This window comes from Phascolarctos cinereus, unplaced genomic scaffold, assembly GCF_003287225.1.
Source record: "Phascolarctos cinereus isolate Bilbo 61053 unplaced genomic scaffold, phaCin_HiC Scaffold_726;HRSCAF=1367, whole genome shotgun sequence".
In the NCBI taxonomy this organism is placed as follows: Eukaryota; Metazoa; Chordata; class Mammalia; order Diprotodontia; family Phascolarctidae; genus Phascolarctos; species Phascolarctos cinereus.
This window is the reverse complement of record NW_027556098.1, coordinates 45348529-45367961: the sequence shown is the minus strand read 5'-3', so window position 1 is coordinate 45367961 and position 19433 is coordinate 45348529. Positions and strand designations below refer to the sequence as shown.

The following is a 19433-nucleotide window of genomic DNA, read 5'->3' as shown; positions in this document are numbered from 1 at the left end:
ATAAGCACTTATTAGTCACCTACCATGTGACGAACACTGTGCTTGGGACTTTACAAATATCTCCTTTGAGTCTCATAACAATCCTGGGAGGCAGGTGCTATGAAACTGGGACAGACTGTGGTTTGCCCAGTGTCACAAAGCTAGTCAACTCTAAAGTACCACCTTAACCACCTCGCTCACAGATGTCCTCTTCTCAAAACAGTTCTAACTCCTAAATTTCAGTTTCCTTCAATTTCATCACTGTCTTCTTCACTTCACATCAACCACATGTAGGAAAGTCACACATGATCTCACCGTTATCCACAAGTATTTACTTTGATAGAAACTCTTAATGTTGCTCTGACCATAACCTCCTATCCATTCCACCTCACCTTCCATTCTACCTCTCCTTCTGCCTTACTTTTCCTAACGTATTCTTTGCCCACATCGAGACTTATATTTCCTCCATCCTTCCGTACTTTCTCAGGTCATTAGATCTGTTCTGACTTCACTTTCCCCCCTTTGCAATCTTAAACTAATAGCCATTTCAATTCTACACTGTATTCTGCTCTTGAATATTTCCTCTGTTATCCTAATAACCTTTCATGGCTTGCCAAATCTCACCACTAAATTACCATCTACCTCCTCTGCACTGCTCCCAGTACAACCCTTCCCCTGGGAGGGGTTGGAAGACAAAGAGGTATCATTGTTGGGAGGTGCCTTACTGTCTGAAGACAAGAGGGAGGTGAAAGTGTCTACCAAACCATAGAAAAAAGTGTCCATCTCCACAGAAGAAGGAAGGAAATCTCTCAGAGGCCTGCAATGCAGTAAAATTTTATAATTCCCTCTCCCCCATGAGGCTTGTATGACAGGATTGTATAATTGACTGGTGGGTCAGGGAATACTAGGTGGGTGTGGCACATGGTACCACAACAGTGATGAGCATCATCGATGATGCAGGAAGTGTTGACATCTTCACTGTAACCCTGATGTTTCTGGTGCTACTCCTGCTCAATGTCCTCATGTCTCTACATTGAGAGGCCCACTATGAACTACAAAGATTTCTCAAACTGCAAAATGGAGAAAACCTTCTTACCATATAGATCAGATCATTTAGATCTGGTAATCAGTCCTTCCAAAGTAGGAGTGAGGAGGAGTGGCAAAGCTTGGAATTTGTGGTCTTCATTCTCCCACATTCTCCACCTTCCATCAGCAACTCTGCTTGGTGGAAACTCCACAGAACATTATGCCTCTCCCAGGATAAGTGGATCACCTGAAATCTCATCCCCATGCAAACTGATTCGATTTTTTAAACTAACATCCTCTTAACTCACTCAGTTGTCTGTCCTAATTGGAGTGCTAAAGTAACAAATGCCCCCCAAAGCCTTCCTTTTTAGAAGGTTGAGAACTTTCCAGGTAACCATTTTACATCAGGGGCTCTCCATGGTTTCAATTCCATGGAACTTCATGTTCCACTCTGGATACCCCCTAGGACTCCATTTATACACACACACACACACACACACACACACACACACACACACACACACCCAGTACTCTCAGCTTCCTTTTGTATGTTGTCTTCCCCATTAGACTGTAGGGCAAGGACTTTCTTTTTCTTATTTGTATCCCCAGCCCTCAGCACAGTGCCTGGCAAATAGTAGATGCTTAATAAATGTTTATTGAATTGAAATGAGATCACTTTCAGGGAGGTGCAACATTCTTTGTTTTGTTTTTGCTATTGTCATATGTGTACTGCCCATATGAGACAGATATGTCCTCATGAGTTCCCTAAATGCAGGTCATGGAGGAGGCATTGATAGACAGCAATGGAATCTTACTCACCCTTCTATAAAAGGAGACAATGATTCCTGCCTTAAGAAGAGCAAGAGATGGGCCATGAGACTAGACACTCTTTCTTCAGTCTTTGAGAAAGGCAGTTATTATAGAATTATAGCTATCACACCTCTAAATATTGCTACCCTAGGTGCATAATTTTGGTTCAAAACAAAAAGCCACTTTCCTGGTTTTTATCCTTTAAAGGGGAAAGGATTATACCAAGCTTAAACCTACAGACTTAACTCCTTCCCACCAAATTTTGGTTGGTAAATCATAAGTAGTGAAAAAAATCCATTTTTCTAAGCTGATGGCAAACAAAAATCAGAGGAGTTGTATAGATTATGCCAGAAATGGAGTGAATGAGCTCTCCCTCTGGGAATGAGATATCTTGGCTCAAACCAAAGGAGAGGCTTCAGTCTCACACAAGAAAAAAATTCCTCTAAGTCTCTAGTAAGGCAAGCTAGAAATCAGGGAAATGTTAAAGAGCTAGTTTACTATATATGTCTGCAGCTTCCAAAGTCTATCTGTCTGTCTTTGGTGACTGTCTCTCTTTCTCTCTGGCTCTCTCTCTTCTCTATCTGTCTCTCTGTCTGTCTGTCCGTCTCTATACATATATATGTATGTGTATATATGTATATGTGTGTGTGTGTGTGTGTGTGTGTGTGTATATATATATATATATATATATATATATATATATATATATATATATATATATATATCTTTCTCCATACCCCACCCCTTGCCCACCTGTCTAGAATTAATCCTGAAGAGAAGCTGGCACCTCACATGTCCTCTGGAAGTATAAAAGTCTTTCTTCTCCCAAAAGCTCTAAGGCCAACTCTATCATGCAAGCATGCCACCTTGCATTAGTTAGGTGGCACCATGGATAGCATGTTCAGCCTGGATTGAGGAAGACCTGAGTTGAAATCCAACCTCAGACACTAGCTGTGTAACCATGGGTAACTCACTTAATCTCTATTTGCCTCAGTTTCCTTATCTGTAAAATGGGAATAATAATAGCACCTACCTCTCGAGATTGTTGTGAGGATCATTGGCTTGTGAGCTCCTTGAGGGCAGGGACTATCTTTTGCCTCTTTGTGTATGTCTAGTACTTAGTACAGTACCCAGCACACAGTAAGCATTTAATAAATACTTGTTTCCTTCCCTTCCCCTTCTACCAATCTGAGGTCACATCAAAGCAGCTACATGGAAATCCTCCAAGCTTAGTGGGCAACTTGGATTGCACTTTTGTTTCTATTTTTGTTTTCCTTTTCCTTTTCCTGTTCCTCCTTTAGTGTAGCCTATATCTGGCATTTTGAATCTCCAAGGTCAGGGTTGAACAGAAACAGCCCTAAAGTCATTTTAAAGACGTTAAGACTTAAGGACCTTACCATCAAGGGATAGAGAATGGTAACAAAAATATCCTAACTCCTCCACCCCATGGAAGATAAGGTAGTTTTTCCTTAGAAGATATTGAAAGCATTTAACCTCTCTGACTCAGTTTACCCACTTATAAAAAGAGAATTGAATAAATGACTTCTAAGAGCCATTCCAGCTAGAAATTTACACATTTATGATCCCTTGGCTTCCATGGTGCTATCCTGATTCTCTGCCAACCTCTTTGACCAAAGAAATAGTATACAGACAGGAGTTAAAAGAAAGCAAGAAAGGGGAGATGGAAAGTGGGGAACGGATTAATCTATCAGTTAATGAATCAATTTGTTGTTGTGTAAATTGGTTCTGCTCACTTCACTCTGCATGAGTTCATACAAGTCTTCCTAGGTTTCTCTGAAACTGACTCAGACCATTCCTTATGATGCAATAGTACACAGTTACATTCATTGAAATCATTCAGCTGTTCCTCAATTGTTTACTCCCTTAGTTTCCAGTTCTTTGCTATAACAAAAGAGCTGTTATAAATATTTTTGTACTTATAATTCCTTTTCCCCTTTCTTTAATTTTTTTTAGCCATAGGCTTAGTAGGTCACTAAGTCAAAATGTATGCATACAGTTTAGTGACTTTTGGAGCTTTATTACAAATTTGCTTTCCAGAATGGTTGGACTAATTTACTAGTGTACCTATTCACCTGCAGCCCCTCCAACAATTGTCATTTTCCCCTTTTGTCTTTTTCCAATCTAATGTTTAGATGCTAAGTGTTGCGGATACAAAAAAAGGCAGAAGATAGTACCACCTCTCAAAGAACTCACACTCTAGGGGCAAGACAATGTGAAAACAATTGTGTATAAATGACATATATACATACATGTATATGTATGTATCTACACATACATAAATATTATATATATTAGCTGAGACTTGAAAGAAGTCAGGGAAGCCAGGAGGTGGAGATGAGGATGAACAGAGTTCTAGGAACAGGGGAGAGTGTAAAAATGACCAGAGTCAGGAAATTGAATTTCTTATTCAAGGAACTATAACAAGGCCATTCTGGATCTGTCTCTCTCTCTCTGTATGTGTGTGGGGGGGGAGGATGGTAGGGGTGATATGATGTAAGGTAAGAAGACTAGAAAGTTAGGAAGAGGTCAGCTTATGAAAGTCTTTGAATGTCAAACTACAAATTTATCTTATCTCAACTTATCCTTCATTAATCCATTTATTCTTCCCAGATTGACTTCTCCTCAGTCTTTTCCAAACCTTCTCCTAGAATTCCCAACTCCCCTCAGTGTCATCCCCCAATCAATTCTCTTCTGCTCCAGTCTGAGAAGAAAAGGTTTCCCTTCTTGCCAAGGATCATCCCTCTATTTGCGTTCTACCATCATCATTCAGTAAACTCCCCTTTGAGGTTTATTACATCAGAATCACCTTATTCAAATCCTGGTAGCAGTTATCTACTAGGCATCAGATGATTGTCCCTGCTTTCTCATGGAGTTCTAAGTTGGGAAAGGGAACCTTGCCCCTTCCATTGTATCCTCTAATTTTTAACTTCTTATCCACAGACATCTCCATGGATGCCTACAAATGTGCTTAGATCTCTTCCATCTTTTAAAAAAAAAACAAACAAAAACTCTTTACTCTCCCTATCATCCCCCTCAAGTTATCTCATATTTCTCTTCCTTTTCACAGCCAAATTAGAAAAAAGTTGTATATACTCATTACCTCCACTTTCTCACCTTCTACTCACTTCTCAATCTTTTGTAGTTTGGCTTCCAACCCACACTGAACCAAAACTGCTCTCTTCAAGTTCTCCTGTGATATTTTTATTGCTAACTTCAATGGTTTTGACAGCTTCTCAGTGGAGGCCTTGGTTAGCCTCCTCTGGGCAAGAGAGGGGCTCCTGTCTCCAGATGGGTGTGGGCCTAATGGCTGCCTCTGGCCAAGGGCCCCCAAACACCTCAGCTCTCTGGCATAGATTCTTGACTGAGGTCCCAGAGGCTGCATTGGAAAACAGACACAGGTCTGTTCTTCCCTTTCCCACCTCCTCACCTCAATGAGCCACCAGGACTGAGATCTTATGCCAAAGAAAGCTCTTTCTGTTGTAGACATTTTCATTTCTTCTTTAGAGCAATAAATCTCAATATAGAGACGTATAATTCTTAAAAGGGCCATGGTCTAAACTCTGGGAGGTAGTTTCATGTTTGATATTAAATAATGAAATATGCTCTAAAAGTACCTGTTCAGAGTAAATCAATGATGAAAATATAAATAACACATCTATACAATATTTTTTTGGTAGGGCAATAGTTTTTTTTTAATAAGAGAGATGTTTATTACCTCTTCATGTCTTGAGATGTTTATGATTGTTGATCATTGTCAAATTTATGATTTTAAAAAAGTGCTTTTTTTTTTAGCACTGGATATTAATTTTTTTAATTATTATTCTCTTCCTCCTTCCCCACCCACTCTCATTGAAAAGGCAAGCAACTCGATACAGGTTATACATGTGTAGTTATGCTGTGAAAAACTATATTTCCCTTCATCCTATCCTGCCCTCCATTTATTCTATTCTCTCTTTTGACCCTATGCCTCCTCAGAAGTGTTTGCTTCTGATTATTCCCTCCCCCAATCTGCCCTCCTCTCTATCATCCCCCTACTGTCTTGTTCCCCCCCGCATTCTCCTATAGGCTAAGATAGATTTCCATACCCAATTGAGTGTGTATGTTATTCCCTCCTTAAGCCAAATCCTACGAGAATAAGATTCACTCATTCCCTCTCACCTTCCTCCATTTCCGCTCCACTGTAAAAGCCTTTTCTTGTCTCTTTTATGTGAGATAATTTACCCCATTCTACCTCTCCCTTTCTCCTTCTCCCAGTATAATCCTCTCTCACCCTTTAATTTAGAGCAACAGTTTTTAAGCATACAGGATAACATTATAAGGTTATTTTAACTATTTGTGACCTGGTATATTCTTAGATTAAAATGGCAGTTCTATACATGTGGTCCCCAGATGAAGAACATGCTATAAGTTAATGTTTTAAATGCAAAAAAAAAGCTTCTATCACAGAAATTAAACACCTTTTTGAAGTTTGTAGAAAAATATGTTCTGTAAACAAGGAGTAAAATTGTGGTGTTCTAAATTTTGTAGAGAATGAATACCAGGTTAAGTTATAGTGAAGTAGAAGACTGACAAATACTACAACTTTTGAAAACAGTGGATCAATCAGCAACACTCTACTTTAAGACAGAAGAATAGCTGTGTGCTACAAGCAAAATTTGGTCTCTTGAAATCATATCCATCTTTATTTAGTGTAAGCTTGGCTTCAACCAAGTTTGTGCATGTTATGCTTCTAAAGTGAAGTTAAACAAATATAGATTGTAAAATATGCCATTAACTTTTCAAGCATACCCTTTTCAATTAAGCAATTTAAAGTTTTTTCTAACACCATAAAGTTGATTTTAAGCATTTAAGATATTTTTGGTCCCTTGTACGTTGTCTTTAGGAAAATAAATGTTTTAAGGTTTGTGAAATAAAAATACACACACACACACACACACACAAACACACACAAACATCAATGTGGGTTTATGGTACACATCTTTAAAAGTACGTCAACTTTCAGTCCACTGAGGTAGTGTTAATAAATAAGCAACATGATGAGAAAATAGCACCTCATAGGCTTGAGTTAATTATATCTAGAGTACATTACTATATGCCATTCAGATGACCTGGAAGAATTATTCTCTTTCTATTAGAAGTGACTCAATATAATTCTAATGTGGGACATTCAATAACACCAACAACCTAATCAGTGCAAAAGGATAAAAAAAATTTCACTTGTACATTTTAAGCTAAATCCACAAGTAATATTACAAAACCCCACACAAAACTACCTATAGAAAGATGTCCCATTGTATTCCCAAAGTACTAAATTATGAATGTGGTAGAGGATGGTGTGCTATAACCACATTTAATGAAAAGTGATACACAAGTAAGGAAATATGATTTGTCATGTGAACTCTACAAAATGTCTACACATTCTAATTTCCCAGTTTCCAGTTTCCAGTTTCAGAAACAAGTCTTGCTTGGGCTGGATTTTATTATATTAGTGTGAATGACTGAGTTAAATGTTTCTGTTGTAGCTTAATGCTGGATAATTGGAAATAAAGTGACAGTGCTATTAACAGAAAAAAACTGTATACTAGCTCTGTCTTTATTCAGAATCTTACTTCAGTTAACAATTTGAGGTCTTCTCTATATTCTTCAGTGTGGATATTTTAGTGATCCTTATTCCAGTTTTCCACTGGAACCAGTGTCTTCCAGAGCAGCTGAGGACTTGTGCCCCTTTGAACACCAGCCCTTACCATCATTCAATGAGTACTGAAGACTTATCAGAGTGGCTTTTAACATTGTTGGCTACTATTAGATCTGGCAAGAGCTGGCTTTGCTACACAAGACCTAAATGTACAGTAGCTGGTTTTGCCTGTGGTAGAAAACTGAGTAATTGGGAACCAAAAGATGATGCCATGTCAGAACATAGGAAACATTTTCCTGTCCTTTCCTGGAAAATGAAATCCAAGAAACATCAAAATTCAGTGTTCATAATCTGAGCGTGCAAACCCACGCAGCCCATCCGTGTTTAAATATTTGTGATGTGAACATCTCAGATTCCAGTTCATTCAGAGTAGCTTGCAAGTACTGGTTTTTATTATGTGGGTCAAAATGATGTCAAATGCTTTTGCTGTGATGGCATACTGAGGTATTGGAAATTAGGAATTGGTCGTTGGGTGGAATATACCAAATGGTTCCCAAGGTGTGAGTACTTGATATGAATGAAAGGACAAGAGTTTGTTAATGAAGTTCAAGCTAGGTGCCCAAATCTCTTTGTTAACTTCAGATGCTCCAGGAGACAAAATTGCTGATCTACCAATTATTCATTTTGGACCTAAAGAAAATAATTCAGGAGATGCAGCCACGATGAAAACTCCAGTGATTAGAAGTCTAGTAAGAGACCGTTCAGATAAAATCTTAATGTCATTAAGATTATAAAATGGTCAATGATGTTGTGACAATGCAGACATCAGTGAGGGTCTCCTTAATGCAGAAGATGAAAAGAGGAAGGAGAGAGACAAATTGAACAGATGGCATCAGATAACCTAACATTAATTTGGAAGAACAGAATGGCTGTTTCAGCGTTTGACTCGTCTACTTCCTACTCTGGATAATCTCTTAACATCAGGTGTGATTAATAAGCAGGAATATAGTGTTATTAAACAAAAAATACAGATGTTTCTGCAAGCAAGAGAACAGATTGATACCTTTTTAGTCAAATATATTTTAGCTAATACATGTATTATATGTAGTCAAATATATACAAGCCAATATATTTAATATATGTAATATATCTAAAATATTGTAGATGATGTATTTAAAATTTTTTTCAAAGAAATTAATTCTGTATTGTATGAGAATTTGTTTGTGGAAAGGAACATAAAACATGTTCCAAAAGATGTTTCAGGTCTTCCTATGGAAAAATAGTTTAGGAGATTACAGGAAGAAAGAACATGTAAAGTTTGTATGGATTAAGAAGTTTCTATGGTATTTATTCCTTGTGGTCATCTAGTAGTATGCAAAGAATGTGCTCCTTTTCTAAGAAAATATCCTATTTGCAGGGGTATAATCAGATATACGGTTCTTAAATTTCATTCATGAAAAAAAATCCATACATCCAAATTTGTATGGAAAAGGCTTCAAAATTATCAATCATGAACCACTGAAATCTTTTGGAAGAGAGAGAAATGGTTAGGGCCTTTTAGTAACAAATTAATGTACAATTCTGGCTTAGGTACCAGTTAATTGGTTTTTATTAAAGTACTTCGTGTCATATACTAGGGGCATAATTCCTTGAAAGTTTGTGTGTTTGTGTACAAGTTTTTGTGCTGCGGGAGCAGAATGTTATATTATGTGCTTGAAAGTATAAAGGCTAGAATATACTGCTATTATACAGCATTTTGAGATAACTGAATTTGTATATATGTATATTATATATATATATATATACACATAAACATATTTGATGTGATTTTTATCTCCATATATATTTGTGAAATCTACAAATATTTGTGTAAGTATATGTACATGTCTCACACACACATACAGAGCATACAGAGAAAGAGAGAATGAAAAAAAAACAAATGTAATGTCCTTTTACCAGTCCCCATCTTTCTTGGTCTCTCTGTAGGATTTAATAATGATGATCACCTTGTCTTCCTCAGTATTTTCTCCTCTCTGCATTTTCATGACACACTGCTTTCTCCTAACTGTCCATTTTCTCCTGTCTCCTTTGCAAGTTCATTGTCCATGTCTCAGCCCCATGTGTTGTTGTAGCCCAGGATTCAACAAATGCCTTGGGTTCAATTATCATCTCTATGACAACTACCAAATGTATACATCCACCTCTCATCCTCCTCCTGAATTCTAGTCCTACACATTCAACCACCTACTTAGTACCTCAACCTGGCTTTCTCACAGATATTTCAAATTCAATGTCTAAAACAGAAGTCATCATTCCTCCAAAACCCACTCCTCCCCCTAACTTTCCTATTTCTGTCAAAGTCACTACTATTTTTCCAATATCCTCCACATAGCTGCCAAAATGATATTACTGAAGCTTAAGTTTCACCATGCCACTCCTTTCAGCTTAAAAATTTCCAGTGACTGCTACTGTCTAGGATAAAAGATAAAATACCTTTGATTGGTACCTAAAGCCCTTTACTAACTAGCTCCACCCTACTTTTCCAGATTACTTCTCTTTATGTGCTCAATTTCCCAAAGTAACCTGTTGACTGTTCTGTACACACCATCGCACATCCAGGACTTTGCCCAGGTTGTCCCACACCCAAAATACACTCTCCTCCCTTCTACCTCTTAGAATCCTTCTCTCCCTTGAAAGTTCAGCTTAAGTGCTAATCTCTCTCTCTCTCTCTCTCTCACACACACACACACACACACACACACACACACACACACACACACACACAGAGTCTTTTCAGATTCCTCCAGCTACTAGTCCTTACCCATACTTCCCTAATTCCTTTGTGTTTACTTTTATCTGTTCTACTGTTGTTCCAAACAGAAGCTCCTTGAGAATGGATGTTTAATTTTTCTTTATATCCTCAGCAAATGGAAATGCTATCTATTCATATCTTTACACAATCTTTAGATGCCAATATTGACATTTCATTTCTTTTAACCTGAGTTGAAATCTAAATTTACTCATTAATGCTAAAAATATTCCAAAGGGCACTTTTATACAATCAAGAAGTAAATTAAAAGTCTTACATACCAATTGTGATGAATGAAAATACCCCAACACTTTCCTAATCTTGCTATTGACAGCTAAATCAGCTTTTAAAAAGTGTGCTGGACAAAGAAATAAGAAGGTATTGGGAATTAGGAGACATGGGTTATCAATTTAGCTTTACTACTGTGTGCAAAATCATTTAACCTCTTCAGTTTTGCTCATCTGAGACAGAGTTGGACTAAATTGTCTCCAGAGTTAACACTGTGTGAAAGTCAGTCATAATTAAAACAAGGAAACAATTCATAGGACAACTGTAGAGCTAAAAGGGACCTTGAGGGTCAACTAGTTGAAGCCCATCACAGATAAGGAAATGGAGGCCCAGAGAGGTTAAACTGCTTGCCCAAGATCACATAAGCAGTTAAGTGGCAGAAGCAGAATTAAAACCTAGGTTCTATGACTCTAAATACAATAAAAGATTCTGTTGTACTACCTGTTTCATTTGGATAGAAAGTAAGCACATTTAAAGCCACTTCCCTTTCTTAACCAAAAAAATCAGAAACAAAAGTTGAAATGTGATCTAGTTCCAGTTAAGGGTATATAAAAAGCTTTACCAAAGTGTTCAACCAGGCATTCATCTGAACTTTAGTGTAATTCTAAGCATTTTGCTGATTCTAATTCTATACCTGTTAACTTGAACTTAATGTATAAGTTAAGTACAACCCTTTACATTCATAGAAAAAAAGGAGCCTTTTAATTTGGTTTTATAGAAAAAAGCTATTTTTTTCCACATTGGTTTTGAGACACTGATTCTATTTATTGTTTAATATAAGGTTTGAGGCTACTACATAGGGTAGACCAGACAGACTGCTAGAATTGGAGGGATGAAGACCTGGCTGAAAATTTTGCTTCTCATGACTGCTAGTAAGTCTATATGTAACTAATATATGCAACTATCGGCAACTTACTTCATTTCTATGCTGCTTAGGTGATTTCCTAGAAATTGGCTAGTAAATCATCGGTTTTCTATCTGTTAGTGGAAGTAGTTCCTATACCAATGAAATTATGCTTTCCTGCATTGGTGTATGAGTTTCAAGTGCTAATTGTTTAGATATGATACAGGAATGTGATATTCTGAACCTCTTACTCACTTCTAGGAATTGGAGACTACTACTGAATTTAGGAAAAAAAAACCCTCGAACATCAAAGACATTTATTGTTCAACAGTTTTATTCTTCTTATTTTATGATTTTGACATTTTATGCACAAATATTTTTATATCTGAGTAAAAATAGAAAAGAACTGTTTTATTTAAAATTACTAAAAAAACACGAATACATAATTGTTACTATGACAGTATAAGTGTCTTTATTTAAAGAGTAAAAACATATTCAAAAAATCCTGCCTCCCTTTACAAAAGATGGGTAATTTTTTTTCCTGGTAGCAACAGAACAATATCATCGACGTCTTAATATCTGTATATCCTCTAGGTCTGATGACCTAGCTAATCAGAGATTTGCAAGTATGACAAATTTGAAAACAGTTTTGTGCTATTTGAAAGTTGCACTTGCCCTTTTTAAAGGGGAGGAGTGCATAAATCACAAATGTAGAAAAACAGCAGACCTTACCAAAAATAAATGAAACAAACTTTCAAAGAAAATTATACTTGTTCAATAATAGAGGGGTTTCAGATAATTAATTAGGCAATAAATGCAAGTATTAATCTGAATTACTTCTAATTTACTGATGATATACTTGGTTTGGTAAGAAACTGAATTTCAGTCTGGAATTTAACTACAGGAAACAACTCTCTTTAGGATAACCCACCTCTAATTTAACATGCTAACACACGATTTCCAGATCTATGCCACATTTTCAGGCAAGTTAGCTATAGATGTAAACTGCTACATATGGAGGGACATTTGAAAACAAAACTGCCTAATAAGTCTTCAACTGAATATTCATTAGCTTCAAAAATATGTACTTTAGGACAAAGCTGTAGCCCACATTAGCCAGCAATTTTCTTGGCTGATATTTCTGATATCATTGGTGGATAAAGCAAATAAAGTGGCTACCAATGGAGAGAAATAGATGAAATTCTATGGGGAAAATATGCTTCTGGGGAACACTAAGAAAAAAAAAAGATTGGATCACTGTGGTTGCTAGATGGACAAAAATAAAGTGGATTAAATCCTTTTCAAGACAACTAACACATGTCTTTTAGTCAGAGATGGGATCCCATAGAGAGGTTTCTCGCTTTTCCCAGACAATCCTTTACCAATTAAAAAATCATAAGTAACTTGTATTTTTTTTCTGTGACAAAAGGGGGAGTATTACTGCCTTTGAACTTTTAGTGGTTAATTGAAGCTATGCTGTTACTTATAAATGCATACTACTCCTTTTATCTTTGAGAGAAAAGCCTTGTAACTATATAACTTAAATGGCAAATGTTATACTACTTGCATTAACAAATTGACATGTAAAATAGAACTTAAAGAGTTTTATTGTTCTTAGACTTCAGCTACATAAAGTATTGTAGGCATTAAAAAAGATATTAAGATATTAATTTTTTTTAAAAAGCTAGATTATTAGAGTAAAGCATTTCTTAACCTGTAGTGGAAACTATTAGGGAAGAAGATAGAGGGTGGAAAATATTTAAGATACTTCTTCCCTGTTTCCAGGATCAGCTGTTAAGAAAATGACCTTCCCTATGAATCTTGATCTCTTCTACCCAATTAACAGTCAATAACACTTACAGATCTTTCATTATGAAGTTACTGCCTTGGAAAGTGATAGGAGTAGGTTTGAGAATGATGTAGGGCATGTCTGAGATGCCAACTCACTATTATGGAGAGCTGAAGAGATATTTACCAGTTTCTCAGTTCTGAATTCAAGGAACATTCTTAAAGAATGAGATATTTCTGTCCAGAGTTAATTTATGGTAGGAAAATGGTTATTTACATGGAGGAAAGGGTATGAGAATATTTTAAGATATTGAAAAGGAAGCATAAACGAAAGCCTATTTCCATTTTAAAAAATATTAGACTGTCCAAAAGTCTGGAAGCCAAATTCCCAGCTTTTCATAAGTATATGTGCAAGTAAAATATTATTTTCCTGTATGGTAAGGAACTACTGACTGATCTGAAGTCTTCATTTCATCCAGGTAAAAAAACATAATGAATATATAAGCTGCCCTGCTTAATATAACCAGCACCGTAGGGTAATAAAACACAAAACTATTTTCTGGTTGAGGTATACCTTTTCAGGCTTTTAAACTTCTGACAGGAAAAACAGATCATTAAGATTTCTGTTAGTAGCTGGTCTATTAGAATTTACATCTCTCAAAATAATTTAAATTCTTGGTCTCATGTATGTATTTTATTCTATACATAATACAATGAATCCATATAATTGGCTTGACTTAAGCCAGATTTAAACCTGGATCTCTTTCTTCAGCATTGATCTTCTGCTAGTCACCTTCTTACTGTACTTTCCTTGCAAATACAAAAATTGCCATAATGACTTGATATCGCAAGTTTAGTAATTTATTCAACTTCTTTATGACATCTCTTATTTCAGTTGTTTGATTAGATGAAACTAACAGGCATACATGCACTAGTGTTGGAAATTCCATTCTGTAATTTTAATTAAAGTAACATCTATGACAGCAGAGAGGGGAAAACAGTCACATTTTCCAAAATTATTAAAGAATAACCTAGACTGTTTCCTGTAGATTCTTCATTTACTTTTCTTCTTTAGATGCTACTATGAATTTTTTTTTTTAATTAATACTGACCAGATCCGGCTTTCCTGAAAGATATCCAACTACCAACCACAGCGGGACAGCCTTCACACTGAAGACATAGTGTTAATCCCTTAACACATACATATGCATACACTGAAATATATGCTCAAAGTAAAAAGATCCAAATTCACAATAGTCTGAAATCTCTGTAAAAAAATCATGCATCAGATTGTACTGTCTACAAATAAAAGAAGCTTCAGATTCTGTAACAAAGAGCAATGCTTGTTTTAACTATTCAAAAAGGCCTCATGCTTCTATAAGGTCCTGGGCTCAATTATCTTTTTCTGTTTGCAGAGAAGCAGTAGCTAATGCAACTGCTGTGACTGGCTGTGCAATACCATGGAGCTGCATTTTTGCAAGTTTCTTTTGTTCACACTCGGTAACCAAACGGTTCAACTCTGCTGCACTGTATCCAATAAGAGTCTTCAAATCACAAACAAACTTGTACACAAACCTTTTGCCTTGTACTTTACAGATCATGTCTCCATCATAGTAATACCTTTAAAAAGAAAAAAAACACATTAGAATCATGCCAGTGATAAATAATACAGATGCATTCTAAAAATTTACAAAACAGAAATCTGACAGATTATTTCTGGTTACTTACCAAATCATTGTAATTAATTTCTTAAAATTTTATTAGATGCTTAATAAATATCTGATGAATGAATGTGACAGAGAAATACTGAAAGTAACCATTAACATAAAAGTCAAAAATTGTGTTCAATTCAAATCTAGATATTCCTCAGTGCAAAGATGACCTTAGTGCTATGATAAAATATTGTCCAGTAAAAAAAAAATCCAGATTTTTAAAAAATCATTAAATACCAAAAAGTAATCTAAATAAAGAGAGAACATTTCCTAGTAATTATCAAACTGCTTCTTCATTTTCTCTTTTGTAAAAAACAAACAAAAGCCCAACAAATCACTTACCTGGAAAGGATAGTCCCACTAACTCATTTATAATTATTTGGTATATACTAACATATGTTATCTGTTGTTCCCTTCATAAGAATTTAAGTTCTTTGAGAGTAGGGATTATTTCATTTTTAAAATCTGTAACTCTGATATCTAGCATACTGTCTGGCATGTAGTGGATGCTTAATAAATGCTTGTACATTGAGTAACCTGATTCATGTCAAGAGATTTCTGGTTTATCTGCCCGCTTCAATGTTTAGGGGAGTTAGGTGACAGAACGTATACAGTGCTAGGCTTGGAGTCAGGAAGACCCAAGTTTGAATCTTGCCCCAGATACTTGCTAGCCATGTGACCTGGGCAAGTCATTTAATCTTTTTCAGCCTTAGTTTTTTCATCTGTAAAATGAGAGGGTTGGACTCCATAGCAACTAAGGTCCCTTTCAATCTGATGTTATTGTCTTATACATCTTGTCCTCCTCACTCCTAGAAGTATCAATTCCTTCCAGAGATAGACTGTATTAAAATATTGTCCAAGGTAGAAACTTTGCTGTGTCCCTGATTAAACAGCTCATTATTACCCCCTGGCCTCCTCATGATCATTTCCCTCCTTTCTGCTCTGAAATATCCTCTTTAGGTGCATGCCCTCCCATGCTTTTGTGTGTCAGGTGCTTCTAGTAGCTATAATTCCCCTTTTTCTAAGGCAGGATGCTGTCCATGGACTTTTAATCCTCTCTCAAAGGTAGTGGTCTCTTTGAGCACCAAATCCCTACAGATCAGTAGTTTGGGTTCACAATAATGGTCTAAAGGATATGCACTACAATTTTTTAATGATATCTTATGCAATAAATATTGTAAATATATTTCCCCCCTGTGACAAGCATATGGATGTTTGAAACAACATAGGACATTTTCTGCAGCAATTTCAAACCATCATGATCAAGTGGACAATGATTTTGGAGTTCATACGGCAATTACATCAAACGCGGACCACTTCTGACAAAACTCAATGTATTCTTGCAGTTCCTCAATCCATTGTCAAATTGTTTCCAAATTGCTATAAGGATTCAACATTTGATTACAAACCCATGCCCAACAGATGGTCAAATGCATATGAATACCCCCATTTGCATTCTGTACATTCCACCACAGTAGCTCCCTTGTTCCACTCTGTTACCCTGTAGTAATACCTTACCAGCTGTATAATCACTTAATCAAGATGTTAGGAACATTAGCATTCTTGTAGCATACACATTATAAGCCATCACTAAAGTTCTGCAGAAACAAACTCTATATCATCTCTCACTGCAATATTAAGGCTGTTTTCCAATTTATACTTATCCTCCAATTATGTTACTATTCTTTGTTCTAGACAATTTTCAAATGAACTGGTTGGCAACACTGTTGGACAGTTGTTCACTAAGTTCTCTCAGAGTATAGCCAGTGTCAATAATAGAAGACAAGTCATGTCTAATGAGATTATTTCCTTGCAAGGGTTAGTTTATAAATGAATTTTTTTAAAAACTGAAGCAATATATGTAAATAAACTTTGAGTACATTTAACATTTAGTACAGTGCTTGTCATTAGCCAGTAAAGAAGTAAATATTTTGTAGTTTAACTAGCTATTTTTTTGATTGGTTAGGAAGCTAAAAATAAAAAATGAGTTTCCATCTCTCAGCACAAAAGTTTGTGAAATCCTCCTACTAATTCTACCATGTATTTGTGTGAACAAGCAGTTTCACTTTATTCTTGTTTTGAATAAAAATACAGAAGTAAACTAGGTAGAGAAGATTTAAAACTTGTTTTTCTGGTGGTGAGCCAAACAATGCAAACCGATGTTCAATGAAAATATCCAACACTGAAATTAAGTTTATATAAGATTATTAGGGTAAACATTTTTCAATGTAACTTATTGGAACTTATTTTTTTTAATGTTATTTATATTAAAAAATTTGTAAAATAAAGTAATGTAATGAAATTTTGTAGATAGTAATAAGCATAAGAGGTCTTGCTGGATTATTTCTTTTAATTCTTACAGAATTTCTGATAAAATTATAATTATATTAAAATTCATTTTATATGATTTTCATAATTGTAGGTAGAATAAAAAGATCTGATAATTATAATTAAATTATGTAAAAGTTAATTTGGAGCTTTTGGGGGCAAAAGTTTTCATTGCAGTTATTTTAAGTGCTTAATGAATAAATCTAAAATAATATTTTGAATAGCATATGAAATTACCCTAGGAGTTTCCAACAGGTTTTCATTAAGGTAGTTGTTGAAAGGGGCTCAAGGAACAAAAATCTTTGTGAACCACTGCTATAGATTCCTAAGGTCCCCATATCTCATTATAGAATATTTCTCTCTTCCCATGAAAGTATTATTTAATGGGACTTTCTGCTGCTGGTCACTCAAGATCTCCCAACTTCTTTACCTTATTTCAATATCTCCCTGTCACCTCACTGCTTCTCCTTTTCTTCCTGTACCACTGACTTGATAAGGATACATCATACATTCCCACTGATTCTCTTCCTTACCCTTCTCCCCCTTTATGTACCTTCCCACTGTTCAGATTCCACAAAAAACATGATTCTGCCGCAAGTCAGTTAGTCAATCAACTAGCATTTATTAAGGAACTGCTATGTGCCAGAAACTGGGTTAAAGGCTGAAGATATAAAAAAAAGGCAAAAGATAGTTCCTGCTCTCAAGAAGCTCACAGTTCAATAATGGAAACAACAAAGTAACTATGTATGAATAAGATAGACACAATATAAACTGGAGGCAACTTCAGACGGACAGCACTAAGATTAAGGAAGCCTAGGAAAGCCTTTTTTATAGAAGCTGAATCTTTAGCTGAGATCTGAACAAAGCCATGTAAGCTGGGAGGGAGAGCTGTGGAGGATGGTTCCAGGCATGGGGACAGCCTGTAAAAATGGAACTAGGAGATGGACTGTTGTGTGTAAGGAACACAAACAGTGATGCAGTAGGGCAATGATCAGACTCTGCTCCAGACCACACAGCTATGTGAACACTAAAAATTTGCGGGTTTTTAGCATGAGTTGTCACTGAGATTTTGATATAACATAATACTCAAAACCTCAAGAAAGCAGCAAAATGACTCAAGAGGACAAAAGCTCAAGCCAGACATTCTTCCCACAATACACAGAGGTTTTTAGGTCCAACACAAAGTCCAAAGTAAGGAAGCAAGGTGGAAAAATGAGCAAACAAAAAAGATTCCCCCCAGAAAGCACTATTAATGGTGTCAGAGATGCTCAAGACACAAACACAAAGAAGAGAATGATTCCAAAATATCTACAAGCAAAGACTGAAAGAAAAATATATTGGGCACACCAATGGGAATTCTTGTAGGAGTTAAAAAAAAAAGAGCTAAAAAATTATTTTAAAAACCAAATGAGGGGCAGCTAGGATAGAGTACCAGCCCTGGAGTCTGCAAGACCTGAGTTCAAATCCGGCCTCAGACCAAACACGTGACACTTACTAGCTGTGTGACCCTGGGCAAGTCATTTAACCCCAACTGTCTAAAAAATAAAAAACAAAACAAAACAAACAAACAAAAATAAGAACACTAAAGGGAGAAGAACTAAGTGCTATGGGGAAAAAAGAACTGAAAAGGGAATTAACAGGATGGTCCAAAAAGTATAAAACCTTGCCCTAGCAACAAAATCCCTAAAAAATTAAGATGGACAACCAAGTAAAGTTTTCTCATAGCAAAAAAAGCTGAACTGAAAAAGATTGAGGAAGGATAATTTAAGAATCACTGGACTATCTAAACACCATGTTCAAAAAAAGGAGTCTAGGCATATTTAAGAAATCATAAAACTACCTTGATCTCTAAGAACCAGAAGACAAAACAGAAATAGAAAGCATACACTGGTTACCTCCAGAAAGAAATCCAAAATGAAAACTCACAGGAACATTACAGGCAAAATCTAGAGCTTCTAGGTCAAAGAAAAAATACTGCAAGTAGCCAGAAAGAAAGAATTCAAGTTCCAAGGAGCCACAGTCAAGATCATATAATACTCAGCAGCTCTCACTATAAAGGAACAGAGAACTTGGAATGTAATATTACAGAAGGTAAAGGATGTAGGCTTACAACCAAGAATAACTTACCCAGCTAAACTTGTTATAATTCTACAGGGGAAAAAATGAACTTTTAACAAAGTAAAGGTCTTCCAA

At 35.9% G+C, this 19433-nt stretch overlaps 1 protein-coding gene and 1 pseudogene across 3 annotated transcripts in view; one reads left to right on the top strand and one right to left on the bottom strand.

Moving 5' to 3' along the window:
- Window positions 1–7150: 7150 nt before the first annotated feature.
- On the top strand, window positions 7151–8928 carry LOC110214769 (baculoviral IAP repeat-containing protein 2-like; annotated as a pseudogene).
- A 2800-nt stretch (window positions 8929–11728) lies between these two features.
- Window positions 11729–19433, bottom strand: part of GABPA (GA binding protein transcription factor subunit alpha) — a 64477-nt gene continuing 56772 nt past the window's right edge. For all 3 annotated transcript variants that reach the window (XM_020995873.2, XM_020995874.2, XM_020995872.2), the window contains one exon: window positions 11729–14820. In XM_020995873.2, coding sequence (XP_020851532.2) covers window positions 14592–14820 — 229 coding nt within the window. In that variant the 3' untranslated portion in view covers window positions 11729–14591. The remainder of the gene's footprint in view (window positions 14821–19433) is intronic.